The sequence below is a fragment of the Macaca nemestrina genome, chromosome 11 (assembly GCF_043159975.1).
Source record: "Macaca nemestrina isolate mMacNem1 chromosome 11, mMacNem.hap1, whole genome shotgun sequence".
Classification (NCBI taxonomy): Eukaryota; Metazoa; Chordata; class Mammalia; order Primates; family Cercopithecidae; genus Macaca; species Macaca nemestrina.
In genome coordinates this window covers 75,442,503-75,460,847 of record NC_092135.1, presented here as the reverse complement: position 1 = coordinate 75,460,847, position 18,345 = coordinate 75,442,503, and the positions used below count along the sequence as shown (strand labels likewise).

At 39.5% G+C, this 18,345-nt stretch overlaps 2 protein-coding genes across 3 annotated transcripts in view; one reads left to right on the top strand and one right to left on the bottom strand.

Moving 5' to 3' along the window:
* Positions 1–3,638: 3,638 nt before the first annotated feature.
* The window catches only part of LOC105483174 (alkylglycerone phosphate synthase), a 171,032-nt gene continuing 156,325 nt past the window's right edge, over positions 3,639–18,345 (bottom strand). For both annotated transcript variants that reach the window (XR_011609891.1, XM_011743862.2), the window contains one exon: positions 3,639–14,287. The gene's annotated coding sequence lies outside the window, so the exon portion shown is untranslated. The remainder of the gene's footprint in view (positions 14,288–18,345) is intronic.
* Positions 4,686–6,741, top strand: LOC105483171 (intraflagellar transport 70B). The gene has a single exon (XM_011743859.3). It carries the CDS (start codon positions 4,686–4,688, stop codon positions 6,681–6,683), a length of 1,998 nt encoding a protein of 665 aa, XP_011742161.2. The 3' UTR covers positions 6,684–6,741.

The window sequence follows — 18,345 nt, the reverse complement described above, 5'->3', positions numbered from 1 at the left end:
GCCCTCACCAGAACTGCCCTTAATGCTCTGTTCACTGCAATACAGTCTCTTTCTAGCCTGCTCCTCCTCCAAATTCTTTCAACCATTGCCCACTACATAATTCCAAAGCAGATTTCACATTTTCAGGTATTCACAGAGCAAATCCCACTCCTCGGTACCAATTTTCTGTGTTGGTCCATTTTGTGTTACTGTAATTGAATAAATACCCAAGGCTGGGTAATTTACATAAAAAAGAGGTTTATTTAGTTGATTGTTCTGCAGGTTGGGAAGTACAAGAAGCATGGTGCCAGCATCTGCTCAGCTTCTGGTGGGGTTGTTTGTGCTGCATCATAACATGGCAGAAGGTCGAAGAGGAAGTGGACGTGTGCAAAGGGGCAAAACCCAAGGGCAACTTGCCTTATAACAACCCACTCTCATGAGAACTAATCCATTTCCACGAGAACTAATCCAGTCTCATGAGAGCAATAACTCTCACTACTATGGGAATGACACCAAGCCATTCATGAGGGATCCACCCCCATGACCCAAACATCTTCCAACACCACCATGCTGGTAATCAAATTGTGAGATTTGGTGGGAACAAACCACATCCAAACCATAGCAATACCATAAACCCAGAAATAAAAACTGTTTCATCAAAAGCAAGGCATATTTAAGAAGAAAATACATTACTACTTAAAATATTAATAGAGCTGGAACTACCAGAGAAAAAAGTTAATCCCATAACTGGACAGCCTAAAGAAAATGCCCTGGAATGAATGGGAGACAGAAATAACAAGTAGAAAGTGGTTTTGCAGAAAGTCTTCCTTTATTAAGGAAGATGTCTGACCACAGTTGTGGTTGAAGTACTCATAAATAAACAATGTTTAACAACAAGAAGTAGTTATTTTCATGAAATAATCACTTCCAAGTGGTTTTAAAAGAGACTGCCAAATAGAATATACATGCAATTTGATCATCTCATATTTTGGCAGGCAGAAACACAAAAGCGTTAGGAACCAAACATCATGCTTTTTGCTGCTATACATTTTGCCTAAATAGAATTCTTCCACATGGTGAACATGCCTCTGCTTATTCAGCAAAATCCACTGTGAGTCCTAAACCATTTCCTAAAAGCTAAATTCCTTTCAATAAGGCACTAAATCATTTTTTTGTAAACACCAAATGCTTTCTTACTGCTGGGAGTGGTATTATAGACTTATTTTTTGATATATGTTCCAGCTTTTCAAGATTCTGTTGCAAACAAAAAAGATACTTTATGATATTCCTGTTTATTGCTTTCCAGAATTTCTATCATTAATTAAAGGGCCTCCTTTCCCTCCTCTACTACCCAAAAAACTGATCTATTCCCCATATGCCTATCCGAGACCAAATAAAAGTCGGTCTATCACAGCAGCAGTGATGGTCATGCCAATTTCACAGTGTGATCTGTGTATTCATTTCATTTTGAAAATCACCCTGCCCTCCATCTGTCTAAGCCGAATGTCCTGCTTTTTTCAAGCTAGGCCTAAGGAGCAGCATTACATGAAGTAAGGAGGAAGAGACACAGAACAGCCCCCCTCCTGCCCACTCCAGCTGCCATGCTCACAGGTACCAACACAAAGAGGAGAACCCCAACTGATTTCTGCAGGGATCTCAGAAATTTGGAGGAGAAAATATAGTCCTTTTACTTTTCGTATATTTTCAAGAAGCCATTTGAAGGTGAATGTGTTCATGATGCAAATACAACTCTGCAAAATAAAGGTGAAAGATAGGAAAGACAATTTCCCATTTTTGTGTTCTGTCTTCTTACCTTAATTTATTGTTACCCAAGGTTACAGCTCAATATATAAAAATTTTTTTGTTGTTGTTTTAGAGTCAGAGTCTCATTCTGTTACACAGGCTGGAGTGCAGTGGTATGATCACAGTGCACCACAACCTCAAGCTTTTGGGCTCAAGCAATTCTTCTGCTTCTATCCTGAGTAGCTGGGACTATAGTTACATATCACTATGTCTGGCTTTTTTTTGTTTTTTTTTTTTTTGTTTTTGTTTTTTTGTTTCTTTTTTTTGTTGTTAGAGATGAGGTCTTCCTATGTTACTCAGGCTGGTCTTGAACCCCTGGCCTCAAGCAATCCTCCCACCTTGGCCTCCCAAAGCTCTGGGATTACAGGCGTGAGCCACAGTGGCCGGCCCCAGAATTTTTAAATATTAAGTCTTTTGGATATTGTTTCCAAGGACAAGTGTCAATCGGGCAGGTAGTAAGCAGAACACCCCCTACTCCTTGAATATTGAGCAGCACTAGCCAGCATCTTTCAATCTACAAACAGTTCTGGGTTGAAAATTGGATAAGGCTGTAGCTGAAATTGGGTAGAAAGAAGCCTTGAAATAGGGTTACAGAAGCCTTTCTCAACTGTTTTCCCTGGTGTTTTTGCATGGTCCAGAGCTACACTCAACCTCTCTAAAATGAGTGCACTTTTGTCCCTTTCTTGGTACTGATGAAATACGAGGTTCCTTGTCTGTTCTCATCTAGGACAGGACTGTGGCAAACTTCTCAGCAAGAGAGAAGAACATATGAGTACACGAAGTCAGTTGCTTTATGGTATAGCATTCAGACATCTACTGAAGTTCCTTTTTACGTATAACAGGTGACCACTCCCAACTAATCACTTTCTAATACTTGCTCACAGTTACAACTTAGGCCAAGAAGTTCAAATTTCCACTGGCCAAACCAAGGTGGCTGGTTGCTTTGATAGGAAAATAACAACATAAAAAAGCAAGACACTAATATTCCCCTATAACTGGGTGCATACATGAGAGATAGAGTTAATTCATCAGTGATTATTACCTATTGAATTTAGCTTTGGAATTTCATGATTCAGCTTCTTCTTATCTGCTATATCATCTCAGGCAACTTACCTAATCTTTCTGATTCACATGTTCTTCATCAGTAATATGCAGAATACAGGGTGGTTATTATGATTAGAAATAATATATACAGGTGGTCTAATAGAATGTCATGCAATATGGTTGGTGTTGGCTCCAAAATTTGTATGTAGAAAATATTTATGAACAGCAATACTGTTGAAGAGGCAGTAAGGTACCTGCATTGAAGTATTTAACTACATAGCAAAGACATATTCTGACTTGGACTGTTTATCTTGGGTGGTAGTGAGGCCGATGGACATCATGGAAGACTACAAAAGACAATGCCTTGTCCCAGGCCACCATATGATAGATGTTAATTAATTACAACTATTATTGTTACCTTGAAAACTACACTATTTACAAGTACCTCACTGGGATAAGCCAAATTCATATTTTGCTATCTTGTCTACGTCCCTAATTCTTGATTGAAAAATTACATTCTCCCTTAAAGTCTATGGTCTCTAGGTCAGTTTAATCTAGGGGTATTTTTTAAATTAGTGATTATATATAATTTTATGGAATAATTAAGCCCCTAGTTTTTCACAGCCCCATCATGGGCACTAATAAATTGAAAAGACATTATACAAAAATAGCCCCAGGATAATAACATGGAATCTACAGAATCTATTCCAAATACATAATGAAGAATGAAAGAAAACCCAGAATGATATCTTGTACAGTCTAGCAAACCTGCATAGAAATCTTCAAACTAAGAATCTGGAAAAAAATTGAAGTGTAGGCAATGTTTTTTTATTTTAACAGAAGAAAATCCATATTTATTAGCTCAATATCCAAAATCCCTAGAAGGCTGACAGTACAAACTGAGCATGTGTGTCTCACACACACCCACACATCACTGGCAGACAAATCTAGTAGTTAAGAGAGAAGAGTAAAAATGCATAGGGAAAGGAGCACATTTTAATGTCTTGGATTTTCCCCTCTTGGAAAATACTGAAGTCATGCATTTCTCGAACTTTTCTACTTGGTAGTGAAAGTTGGAACTCCAGCGCAACGGGGATGGCCAAGAGTAAACGCCAATATATACTCAGTAATATTTGTTATGGGAAAAAAAGAGCGGGAGATACTTTGACCTAAAACCGAACTTCTTCCAGTACCAATCAAGATTCACAGTCCTTTTTCCTCATTAACATCTGGAAACCACCAAATTAAAGATTCCTGCTCGCCGCTCTATTCTATTCTTACAAAGTGTGCCCTCGGGGCAGCGTAAAAAGAACCTGCTCTAATTCCAGGGGAATTCCAAGAGATAACTCGCCTTTTGCCATCCCGGTCCTTTTAGTAAAACTAAACCAAAAGCCAGCATTAGTATCGACGACACCGAGTACAAGGCTCAAAATCGCCAGGAACATGGGGCCGGAAACCTTTCTCCGCCGCGCCAGAGATCAAGGTGCCAAAACAGACACAGTGAGCGCCCCTGATCTTTAGGGGGCAGGGAAGGAGGGTTACCCTGCATCCCCACCGGCCACGGGTCGGGTAGGTACAGCCGGGACTACGCCTCCCAGCATGCGCCGCGGCACGCTGGAACGGTGCAGGCAGGGACGAGGAGATTCAGTCTCTGAACGGCCCGGAGGAGTAGCCTTTCCCCTCCTGAATGCCGCCACTCCGCAGTCCACAGTATTTGAAGATCAAACCAAAATTCAGAGACTGACGAGAATGGTCCCTTTTTATTCCTAACAGATTTCTTGCGACAAGGAAACCGGCAGTCTTCCGCTTCCGGTTGCCCTGTTGCCGTGGTAACCGCACGCATAACAGCCCTGGTGATTATGGCGGTCCTGAGCGGCGCGCAGATCCCCGACGGGGAGTTCACCGTGGTCGTGTACCGGCTCATCCGCGATGCCCGCTACGCTGAGGCGGTGCAGCTGTTGGGCCGAGAGCCGCAGCAGAGCCCTAGGACCCGCGCAGGCCTGTCGCTGCTAGGCTACTGCTACTACCGCCTGCAGGAGTTCGCGCTGGCGGCCGAGTGCTATGAGCAACTGGGCCAGCTGCACCCGGAACTGGAGCAGTACCGCCTGTACCAGGCCCAGGCCCTGTACAAGGCCTGCCTTTATCCGGAGGCCACCCGGGTCGCCTTCCTTCTCCTGGATAACCCCGCCTACCACAGCCGGGTCCTCCGCCTGCAGGCTGCCATCAAGTACAGTGAGGGCGATCTGCCGGGGTCCAGGAGCCTGGTAGAGCAGCTGCTGAGTGGGGAAGGGGGAGAAGAAAGTGGGGGCGAGAATGAGACCGATGGCCAGGTCAGCCTGGGTTGTTTGCTTTACAAGGAGGGGCAGTATGAAGCTGCATGCTCCAAGTTTTTTGCCGCCCTGCAGGCTTCGGGCTACCAGCCTGACCTTTCCTACAACCTGGCTTTGGCCTATTACAGCAGCCGACAATATGCCTCAGCGCTGAAGCATATCGCTGAGATTATTGAGCGGGGCATCCGACAGCACCCTGAGCTAGGTGTGGGCATGACCACTGAGGGCATTGATGTTCGCAGTGTTGGCAACACCTTAGTCCTCCACCAGACTGCTCTGGTGGAAGCCTTCAACCTTAAGGCAGCTATAGAATACCAACTGAGAAACTATGAGGCAGCTCAAGAAGCCCTCACTGACATGCCACACAGGGCAGAGGAAGAGTTGGACCCTGTGACCCTACACAACCAGGCACTAATGAACATGGATGCCAGGCCTACAGAAGGGTTTGAAAAGCTACAGTTTTTGCTCCAACAGAATCCCTTTCCTCCAGAGACTTTTGGCAACCTGTTGCTGCTCTACTGTAAATATGAGTATTTTGACCTAGCAGCAGATGTCCTGGCAGAAAATGCCCATTTGATTTATAAGTTCCTCACACCCTATCTCTATGACTTCTTGGATGCCGTGATCACTTGCCAGACAGCTCCTGAAGAGGCTTTCATTAAGCTTGATGGGCTAGCAGGGATGCTGACTGAGGTCCTCCGGAAACTCACCATACAAGTACAGGAAGCAAGACACAATAGAGATGATGAAGCTATCAAAAAGGCAGTGAATGAATATGATGAAACCATGGAGAAGTATATTCCCGTGTTGATGGTTCAGGCAAAAATCTACTGGAACCTTGAAAATTATCCAATGGTGGAAAAGATCTTCCGCAAATCTGTGGAATTCTGTAACGACCATGATGTGTGGAAGTTGAATGTGGCTCATGTTCTGTTCATGCAGGAAAACAAATACAAAGAAGCCATTGGTTTCTATGAACCCATAGTCAAGAAGCATTATGATAACATCCTGAATGTCAGTGCTATTGTGCTGGCTAATCTCTGTGTTTCCTACATTATGACAAGTCAAAATGAAGAAGCAGAGGAATTGATGAGGAAGATTGAAAAGGAGGAAGAGCAGCTCTCTTATGATGACCCAAATAGGAAAATGTACCATCTCTGCATTGTGAATTTGGTGATAGGAACTCTTTATTGTGCCAAAGGAAACTATGAGTTTGGTATTTCTCGAGTTATCAAAAGCTTGGAGCCTTATAATAAAAAGCTGGGAACAGATACCTGGTATTATGCCAAAAGATGCTTCCTGTCCTTGTTAGAAAACATGTCAAAACACACAATCATGCTTCGTGATAGTGTTATTCAAGAATGTGTCCAGTTTCTAGAACACTGTGAACTTCATGGCAGAAACATACCTGCTGTTATTGAACAACCCCTGGAAGAAGAGAGAATGCATGTTGGAAAGAATACAGTCACAGATGAGTCTAGGCAGTTAAAAGCTTTGATTTATGAGATTATAGGATGGAATATATAGTAATAGCTGATAATGGCATTTATCAAATGGCTTTGTTCTATAAATTTGCATTGCTGTATTTAACCTTTGGCATCTTTATATTTGTTACATGTTGAACTTTGTACACTATGTAATATAAAAAAAAAAAGTAGCCAAAACTTTTGCTGTTACATTTCCCAGAAAGTGAAACATTCTAAGAACTTTTACCCCAGGGGTTATGAAAAATTCCAAACTTATGAAGAATGTTTCTATCAGAAGTTGTAATACCTTTGTTTCCTTTCCTCTGTAACCTTGTGCTCTGATCTCTCTTCAGGGGCCTTTGCACAAGGATTACATCATTCAGGGACCAAGCACTATCTCAGTAATAGTTAGGAGTAGTCTTTAAATAATCATTTCAGGGATTGTGTGTTCTAGTCTCACAATTTACACTTATTAATTTGTAATGCATACTTTTTATATAGACTTTAGGATACTTTGGCAGTGTTTTTTAATATGGATATAATGCTTTATCTAACCAGAATGCCTTAGGGTATAAGTGGGGTTTTTTTTTTTTTAAACGGGCAAAAGTCAGTAAAAAATTTTGTAGCTTTAATAAAATTATGGTGCTATAATGTAGACACAATGAACAATTATCAAAGAACAAATTTCCCTGGTTTTCTTTTGTTCCCTTTAATAATTTAAATATATGAACAAGATATGCTGTTACTATTTTCCATGATGACTTTTTAAATATTTATCTCTGTGACAAATAACAGATGTATCCTGAGAACTCAGGGGTTTAAGAGACAGAGGTTTTGTTATGTTTGTTGCCCAGGTTAGTATCCAACTCCTAGGCTTAAGCATACTCCCACTTCAGCTTCCCAAGTAGCTGGGACTACTGGTGCAAATCACTGGGTCCAGCTCTCAGTTCTTAATTCCTACGTTTGTGCTTGCAATTTAGGATATGCTGGGTGTACAGTGTTTCCATGTTGTAGCCTCTTGGATAAGGAAAAATCTTGGCCACCAGGCCTGGCCAAAAAGGTCAACTCTTAGTTGTAGTGTTCATTTCATGTCCACAACTCCCAAGAGTTTTTTGGAGTTCCCACTGGGAACCACATGCATTCTGATCAGGCATTTTATTTTCTGAACCTTAAAAGAGCTTTACTATTTGATTTCCCACTCCTCTCTTTCCACAAAAAGACCTAACTTGACCCGGCTTAGAAAAATCAAGTGTATTAGATTGAATCATATGAAGTTGTTGATTTTGACAGTTTTTGACTTAGAAAACTAGCAGTTTCTCATAGCTCAACCTAGTAGCTTTCTTCTGAATGATAGGGAACCTCTGCCATAATGAGATGATTTTTTTCCTTCAAGGAAAAGGAACCACTTAGCCACATAGGTACTGATAAAAACATGCTCAGCATAATTCCTCTGTAGCATGACCTCAAATTGTGCTCAAATTGTATTATACCAGGAAATTTGGCTTTTTGTGAAGTTAATGGTTTTGAATTTATGGCATTTTAAATCTTAATTATCTGAGCTGCTATCATTTACCACTGATGCTTTAGTGTCACATGTGGAGGACAAGCAATGTTTACTGACCTCTTCACTGCATCCCATAGCACATTCAATGTTTGGGAAATGTTCTTTGTTTAACAACTTCTGTACTAAAAGTGTTGCTGCAGTAGCTTTGTGCCCCTGTCAATCTTGGTAGCCTCTTAAGATTTGGAAAGTAAATGAACTGAAATCTTGTTTTCAATGGCCATATTAAAATTCTGTTTTTTTCCTGTTTCTTCTAAACCATGCTATTTTCTTTAGGGGAAAAAAAGCATAAAGTGTAACTAATGTTAACCACCCAAAAACAAATGTTTTCCAGATTCCCTTTTGCAAATAGCCTGGTCTTTATTTGGCCACAATTTACCCAGGTGTTATGTGTTTGTGGTTTTCATGTATGTGTAATTTAACTTTTCAGAACATAAAAAGCTTTTCTGAATGGTTTTTAACCCCTTGCTGCTGGGCATTTGGGATTTCCTAGTTAGTAATGTATAAGGAAATCCTGACTGCTCACACCACTAAGAAACAAAGGTGAACCATGCCATTTGTCCCCTTCCTTACCCTGGCTCTCAGACAGGCACCCACGCAGATTCAGATTGCTGCTGGCAGCAACAAAGTCTTATGAACCACACAGAGTCAAGAAGTCTGGTGCTGAGGCCTGGGAAGACAGGGCATTCCTAACTCCCCTGGCACTTGTTGTCCTTATTTTCAGGATATACATCTTTAAAACTCACATTCAAAGTACCCTGCCTTGCTTGATTCTAAAAAGCAAATGACTTTACAATGACCCCATATTTTGCCATTTGAGTGAAAGCTTCTGTACCTAAAACTCAAATGAAAGCTTTGTTCTGTGCTCCTAGAGTATATAAAGTGCTAAAAGCACTTTTCTTGACAATGAGCTCCTTATAGAAATATAAGGAATCTTTTAAGATTTATTCGTAATACCTGCATAGTTATTTTAAAGGACTCAAATATTAATTATTTCATCTTAGTCAACCCTTTGGTCTCCACACGGGCACACACAAAATAGGAGTGTGTGCACTTATACACAAGTAGTTATATTTGTTTTCTCAGGAACAAGAACTTGATCTCTTAGTGCAGAACCAGCAAAAACATACTCCTTTGATCAGTGGCATGACATGCCTGTCAAAGGATTTTTATTTCTCATGACAGTCCCCCTTTGAATGTGGCCTTAGCTGCAGAATGGAAAAAAATGTCCACACCCGAAATGTCCAGATGTTTGCCCCAATACCATCTGTGAAGGTCAGGTGTGGTGGCTAAGTCTGACCCATTCATGAGAAGCAGACAATTATGACTGTGTGGGAATGAAGGTGGGTCATCTGGCAATGAGACAGCTATAATCATAAGAGGGACACTCCTAACCTGAGGGGTGTGTGGCCTCACAGGCTTAGAGAAGCACCTCAGATGGAATCCATACAGAATCACAGTGATAGGTTTGGCCCAAGGTTAGACTGATTTGTTTAGAGAGGGCTATGGGATAGATGCCCAAATAAATATACTTATTAGGAAATATGAGATTAGAAAGGGTAAATGGCTTGGAGGGGAAGCTTTAGAAGTAACTTTCTGACCCCTCTGCCCCATAATCCTCATCTGGGCTCATTTTCTCCCTGGTGTCCTGGAGGGTTAACAGTGTTGGAAGTCTGACTACAGTTAAGCAGAGTGAGACTGTGTAAACAACCTAACTTTAAAAGGATAACATCACTAAAGAAAGACTTTACAAGTGAGTATCAGGATTTTCAAATATAATTTTTGTTTCAGGTTCCCTCTCTTCTTTTTCTTATTGACTCTGGGTGATCTGGAAAGACCTAGAGGTTGTGTTTCTGAGAGCATTCTCTGCAGAGCTTGGTGTTCCAAAGGCCACAAGGGATTTTAGACCCTGTACCCTGGACATGTTCCAAGACTCTCACATTATGTCAGACATGCAAGCCCTGCCCCAGCTTCTCCCAACACTCAGCTTTTCCTGGTATTAGTAGTTTCCTGGTATTAGTGTGACTTGCAGCTTATTCTCCACCATTCACTAAATGCCTCTTATCCTTTGTTGACCTACCTCTGGGACTAAAGTGACATTTGGGTTTTCTGTAGTTTTCAGTTTTTGGGCTATGCCCTTAGTATTAAGTCAAACCGTATTTTGTCATGAGCCAGTAACTCTTGGGTTTTGGTTGTCCAACTACATAATCACCATGACTGTAACCATCAGATTCTAAACTGATACTTTCATTCTAGTTATAAGCTATATACTTTTTGAGTACCCTAATGTAGCTCAAACCCTTCAGCAGCAACCTGAATTCTTAAATTAGTATTTTTAAGGAATTGTGACTTTCCTAAGAACCTAGATTGTTGTCTCTAGGTTATAATAAAACATTTCTTTAATCTCAAACAGTTCTTTCAATTTTCAGTCTCCCAATGGAAGATGTATAACTTATAGAAAAAGGTTGTCTTATATTTTTAAGTGCAGCTCAAAGAATACTAAAGTTATAAAAATGCAAATTTATTCACTCCATCAGATACTTCCTTTTATGAGTTTCATATTAAACCCACAAAATCAGTGCAGGATACTGTGGGTTAAACATTTACACAGCAGGACAATATCTGAGAAAAAACCTTTCTGGCATTCTATGGCATGTGGTCACAAAGACAGCAGCTTCTACTCTGTAGTAGGAAGAGACTCCATTTCCTTACTTGTCGTTGGGAAAAGCTGAGTGTTGGGAGAAGCTGGGGCAGGGCTTGCTTGTCTGACATAATGTAAGAGTCTTGGAACATGTCCGGGGTCCAGGGTCTAAAATCCCTCATGGCCTTTGGAACACCAAGCTCTGTGCTAAAAGGTGGAAGGCTACCCTGATATACCATCATCTAAGCCCAGGACATAAAACCCCTCGTGGCTTGGAAAGAATCCAGGGCTGAGGGCATAAAACCCCTCGTGGCCTCTGGAATGTGTCTAGACTTGCTGGTTCCTTGCTTCTAGCCCTTCCAGGCTCCTAGATCAATTGTCTTAGAATTGGTCATATAAATGCTAAACCGTCACAGCTGTAAATCATGTGCTTAATACAATGCTCCCTTTCAACCCCACATTCTCACCACCTGTTTCTTTGATCACCAATAAACAGTAGTCTGGGCTTCCAGGGCTCAGGGCCTTGGCAGCCTCCATACTCGCGTTGGCCCCCAGACCCACTTTATTTCTCAAACTGTCTTTTCTCATTCCTTTGACTCCGCTGGACTTCATCGCCCCCATGACCTGGTGTTGGGTCTGATCACCCCAACACTTGAGCCCTTCTAGACAACTAATAATCTACTCTAAAAAGAAATTCTGTGTACATCATAGTCATCCAGCACAAGTAGCCTACAGCAGTGAAGCAGCCAGCACACAGGTACTGGAGTTAGTCACCTGGCTCCACAGTCCTGCAATGCCACTTCCCAGCTACTAATGGTGGGTGCTTCTTAACCTAACCAAACTTCAGTTTTTTTCACCAGTAAAAAGGGGATGATACCAGTTACTTCACAGGGTTGTTGTGATAACAATGCTACCTTCTTGCCTGTCTGGCAAAAAAGGGTAAATTTAAAAATTAATTATATAATAATCAATTCTAGGGTAGTGTTCAGCAAAAAAAACAGACACATTAGAATCACTGAGACTGAGTTGAAACGGACCTCAGAGTTTTTCACTTTATAAAAGAAGAAATTAGGTCCGAATAGGGAATGTGACTTGTAGTTTGTAGAGAAAAATGAATCACACCCAAAATGTCCAGAATAGAACCTTATCCACTGCTTCTTGTATTTAGAACCCTATCTTCTAAGTTATTTTACAGTGGTAAAATTCTGCCATTTTCTAAAAAGAGCAGCTTCACCTATCTAATGTTAGCACAATGAGGTACAAAGGACATGGCAAAACTACGCAAGGGTGGATTTCAGAGCTTGTCCATCAGGCAATACCAGGCCCAATCAACAGACCGCAGCAGAAAATGCAGCAGAAAATGGGTTTGAGTCTTTCAAAAAGAGAAACATGCCCCTGAGGCCAAACATAGGCAAAAGGAAATGTGATGGCAGGAAGGTTTCATTTCTTTTTCTTATAGGGTAGCACATGAAACTGTAGTAGTAGCTTTATCAGGATTTCACTGTGGCAGCAGAAAATGTTAAAGTAAACATGATTACTTATCTGACATAAATGCTGATTAACTGAATAAAAAGTGTATTTGTGGCCAAAATGTAAAAGTATAAGGTGGACAATTGTATGTCAAGCGAAAGTGTAGATGTCTGAATCCTGAATGTTCTTTCATGGATGAAATGTCAGGATCATGGGTCAGATAGGCCCTTGTACCAATTATCTGTCATTACTTGGATGAAAATCCAGACAGTATTTGTCTCTATTTTACTGATGACCTGAAGCTTGATGGCACAGAAAATATTCTGGGTAAGAGTCAAGATCCTAACATTTTGAAAATATGGAACTAACTCCAGTAAGATACAAATTTTAGTAAAGCTAAATATAAGTAATGGGGCTTTAAAAAAATTAGCCTCCAAGGAGATGCGGCCAAAATGTCACATGAAAAAGACAATCTTTGGTAAATGGCATATAGTCAGTATGAGTTGACAGAGCAATGCCCACCAAAAATGCTTTTTTATTAGTGACTACACTAGAGGAAGCATTGGTACTACTCTGGAAGATTTGTTTTCAGGCCTAGACACCTCACTTTAAAAACAGCAAATGGGCACATGTGAAAGAGGATTATTAAGGTGGAAGTCTATAAATGACAGGAGCAAAGGTTGACAGGAGAAGGTGTTGAGGAACATGGGACCTGACTTAAAATACCTGAAGAGCAGCCCTTCAACAGAGCAATTGGACAATTCTTTATGACCAAAGGTGGCAGAAGTTGTATAATGGGTAGAAGAGAAACACAGATTTCAGTCTAATAATAATAATTTAAAAATTTCCTAATACTTGAAGATGACAGAAGTTGGAAAAGGCTTCCTGGAAAGGCAATGAATTTGCATTTGTTCACAGCAATAAATGATCAGGAAGACTGGTTATCTGTTTGTGGTCTGGGGAATGTTAGGTAGCAATTATGTTCAGATGGAATGAAGCAAATAAGATGGGATGATTTCTAGAGTTCATTCAATCTGAACTTATATAAGTCAGGTAGAAAATTGCTTTTCTTAACTACATAATACAAGAGCTAAAATCTTAGTATGGCTAGTGATTACTGAAATGTATCATGTAAGACAGAGTTCAACAGGTCTGACCTTCAGTCATTTCAGAGCCCAGATAGCTACAACCTTCCTTTCAGTGTGGGAGCCACAGGCAGGGATGTAATCAGTATCTGTGCACATGCCCTTTACTACCAGAGAGGGTACTCATGGGCACAAAGTGTATCCTGTTTGTTTTTGCCAAGAATAGCATGCTGTCAACAAAGGTTAAATAGAACCAACGTGAAATAAACAACAATTTCTTTAACAATGGGTGGTTGTGGTATTGATTTATTTTTCCCCAGCACATCTTAAAAATCACACATGGGCATTTGCTTATAGAACAGTACAGTCTAAGAAAACCAATAAAAGGAGAATCTGAACACACACTGAAAGCATGGAATACTGATATGTGTTGAGCCCTTGTGGAAAACAGTATGGCTCAGTTGGAATTGACAAAGCTACGCTGGAAACTCTCAGGAATTTTCCTTCCCACTGCATATCCCCTTTTAGACTATAAATGTAAAGAGAAGAATTGTTTGTATGCATTAGTTACAGCAGTATAATGGCTTACATACAGGTGCTTACTCACATGTAGTTCCCAAAGGATTACTACAGTCCTAGCAGGAATATGTACTGCCTTGGAGGAAGACTCAGGATAAGATATTATTCAAGTCAAGTTGTATCAGAGCCAAAGTATTTCACAGGCTTAGCAAAAATGGACAAGAATTAATATAACCTACATATATTTCTCATAAGATTTAATCATTGTCCAGAACAGAAATATTCGTTATTCTGAAGGCACCATCACACGAAAAAGGACTGGCACATAATATTAGGAATAAAAACCACCCGCCCCCCGCCAGCTCCACAGGTTCTGTTCCTCAGGGAGCCTGTAAGCAAACATCCAGAAAGAATGTAGTGAGTGTCTTGAGGCTCAATGCCACATCCAACAAGCCACAACTTAGGGCTACTAGGTTGGGGCAGTAGGAATGAAAATCACATACAAATCCCATTGACTGATTAGATGTGTATCAGAGTACAGGTCCACCATACAATTAGTTAAATATACTAGAACAGATTATCCAAAACAATACTGTGGAAAGAATTACCAGTGTTTCCACATACAACTACTTAATTCCTGACATGTTCTTGAAGAGGAATAGTCTTGAACTGATGAATGACCTCTGTCTAAAGACTTATCCTCTCCCACTCATTTAAAATAATGGCTATTTCATGGAAAAAAAAAAATCTCAACAAGGCACTGTGAGCTTTTGGGGATACAGTATATAAGTAGCCCAAAAATAACTACTTATAGAAACTTATATGCCAGTATGAGCATTTCATGTCCTTTTCCGATATGTGAACAAGATTACTTTAAAGGAAAAACATGTTTCCTAGGGTGCATGTGGTGTTCAGGAAAAACACTGCCAACAAAAGGTTGTCTTAAAAACACGTATATATGTTGCTTAGAAATCCACGATGAAACAGATTTTTTTCCTTTTCTTTCTCACTCAGATTTGGAATTCAGAGTCTCTGCAAGATGTTTTTCCTTGTGGAAAAATAAATAATCTCCTTTGGAAACCAAAAAAGAAATGTTTTCATGTTCACAGAACTAAAGTTACTAAATTCTGTGATGGTTCTTTGGCTTGAGTGTTCTATATGTCAGTGGTCCTTACTCCGATTTGTTAAGGAATTGTGATTAGAAGAGCACAAGAGTGCTCTTTGAGGATCTTCCAAGGTTCAAAAGGGAGTGCTTCGGGTTCACAGGAGTCTCAATGCCTCCTGGGAATATAGCATTGATTTTAAAAAATGATGAGGGATTGACAAAACCTAGCTACCAATATCGTCAACTATAAATCCAAAGAGATTTAGTCACAAGTAGGTTGCACTTGATTATGCTACAAGCAACAAAATTATAAAAATAAATTTTGTGTTTTCAAATCAGTGGAAATATGAACATGAAAAACTAAAGTTAAAAGAAAAACCCATATGCAAACAGAATAATAAACAGCTTCACACTCCCTTTGAAGAAAAAAAACTTAGACCCAGGTCCATTTTATTAATAATATGATCTATAATCTCTTGACATTACAAGTAGTTTTTACAGTTAAATTTCACACTGAAGACAAACACTGTTTGGCTTAGGGAGCAGAGAGCTGAGTAACTTACATCCTTTATATCAGACACTATATTTTAACAGTTTAAGAAAACCTTTTATACTTTCTGGATTTAAGCATCAATGCATAAGTTGTTTCCTTTACAGGAAACTGAAATAAGTAAAAATTAAGTGAATGTACTGACATATGTATGGCTCATTTGGGAACATGAAGCCTAGAGCAAAGCCAAGCTTCTGTAACTCATAAAGTCAAAGGTAAAACATTCTGGATTCTTCAAACCTAAATGGGCACTTGTTATTTTCCACTTTTCTTCAACCATGAGCTAAGTCCTAACTAAAATCAGAGTTGATAAAGATTAAGTGGTAAACAAAAAAATTATTAAAGCTGTCCTTAACTCCTGTCTGAGTGTTTTTTAAGATGTAGATATATGCTTTCCACAGCATTCCATTTTGGCTGCCTGAAGCACCAGCACATGCAGTTTGTAAATCAATCTGTAGTAACTGTGTTCTAACATTTATACAGAATAGAAGTTCAACCAAACCCAGCCCCATATAACAGCCAAGGGAACACACTTCAGTGTAGGACTACAGAGCTGCTCTGATAAGCTACAGTTAAGTTGTAGCTATAAAGGAATATGACAAAGGAAAGTCTGGGTGCTAACATGCAGAAAGGCATTTTCAAAAATGCAAGCCAGGACTTAGCAGTTACTAACAGACTATTCTGGGTAGGGGAAAGGTTTCCTTGCAACCATCTGTATCTGGTATAACATATACACCGATGGAAGCTCATCCTTTATTGCAATTTTGTTTTCAAAATACATCAACACAGTTAGGCAAACTAGAAGGCTTCCAACTTCATAAATAACTTTTAAGTAATAGTACTGCAATATGGAAGCACTTTTAGGAAGAAAAACTCCTACTTCCTCAGAAGAAACAATATAATCCTCTTTTCTTTGTGTAAAATGATGGGCACAATAAACATGTGGTTTCCACAATTCTTACTAAGCTAAAAACAGCTCAAGTTACTTATCATAAGACTAAATTCACTTACGCACTACTAGAAATTGCACCAAACATTAAGGCAACAGTTTCTCTAAGGGTCTATAAAGACTGTTCACACTGAGTCTTTAGTATTCAATGCCATTTCTCACTAGCGGCAAGTTACTATTCCCACTGAAACCCCAACCCAAATGTGACATTACCAAATTTAAGTAAATTATTGCAAATATGACTAATTTAAGAAAGTCAGTGTTATGCAGTACTGAAAACCAAATAGGCAATAGGTTTTTTAAATTAAAAATAAACATTAAAAATGAGTTAAGAAGTGTCACATAAACAGTGTTCTAACTTTTATGAAGCCATTTTCAAATATAATAGAAATAAGAGGCATGGTTTAAGTGCTGCTGTGCATATTCATGAACTCAGTCCTCCACAGATACTAAGTCTATACTGAGGCACCTCCCAGAAGTAGGTGTGTGAAAGTGGGGGCTGGGGGTGGGGCGAGGCTTTCTGATTTACTAAATCAGAGCGAAACAGTACTGATGAATGTTCTTGTGTTTCAAAATGATTTCGGTAGAAATGAGTCCACCTACAAAATGCAATCACCATTATAAAATCAAGGTTGGGGAGTCCTGCATATACTTGGAAAAAGAAAAACAAAGACATAAATCACAAATTTCCATAAGGTTCATGTAGAATAGTGAACATAATAATTTCAGGTGTTACATTTATAGTTTCCTAATATCAAGTACGGATTTCTGAGGTTGTTGAAATTGAACTCCCTGGGAAAGAATGTTATAACAATCACATGCAAAGGAATGGATCTTCTAATGAACCTGTTTTATTTTTTAAAAATTACTCAGGGCCGGGCGCGGTGGCTCAAGCCTGTAATCCCAGCACTTTGGGAGGCCGAGGCGGGCGGATCACAAGGTCAGGAGATCGAGACCACAGTGAAACCCCGTCTCTACTAAAAATACAAAAAATTAGCCGGGCGCGGTGGCGGGCGCCTGTAGTCCTAGCTACTCAGGAGGCTGAGGCAGGAGAATGGCGTGAACCCAGGAGGCGGAGCTTGCAGTGAGCCGAGATCGCGCCACTGCACTCCAGCCTGGGCAACAGCGTGAGACTCCGTCTCAAAAAAAAAAAAAAAAAAAAAAATTACTCAGAAACATATATACACACACACACATACACATGTGTGTGTATATATATATACTTCCAGTGAGACATTAGTACCTTCTTTAATTTTATATTTTGATCACCAATTAGAGAAATTACCTTCATGAACAGATGCATTTTATAAAGCTGAGATTTTTATAATTCTAGAGGCAACTTCCTCATCAAATGTCCAATTAGGTCTAATATCAAGGGCTTAAAGTAAAGATCTGCTGGAAATTTTATAATTAAAAATAAATCACCAATGAAGAGAGGCAGCTTCTAAAAAAGAAATATTTCATTTTGTTGTTAAACTGATATTTAATTCTAATTTAATTACAGATTTATTAGTTTGAGGCCAATTTTAATAGTTAAAAATTATTTATCATTTTGAAGTCTTAAAAATATCATTTTGTCAATTTTAAATTATCATTTTTCTGGTTAAGGCTATTTCAGATATAAAAGGTATCAAACTGCCCAAAAATACTTTGGAGCTGTTGCTACATACACAGACAATGCATCCTTTTAAAGGATTGTCTGCATTTTGACTTACATTATCTGATCAAATATTAGTTTTAAAAAATTATCAAAAGTTAGGTATTACATTAAGAAAAGAATCCATCTCAAAATGGGAATCATGAACCTTGGCAGACAGTGATTCAAAGTAATCATTTCACTTTA

Excerpts from the sequence above, each read along its gene's own strand:
- LOC105483171 (XM_011743859.3), top strand. The coding sequence starts at position 4,686 with ATGGCGGTCCTGAGCGGCGCGCAGATCCCCGACGGGGAGTTCACCGTG.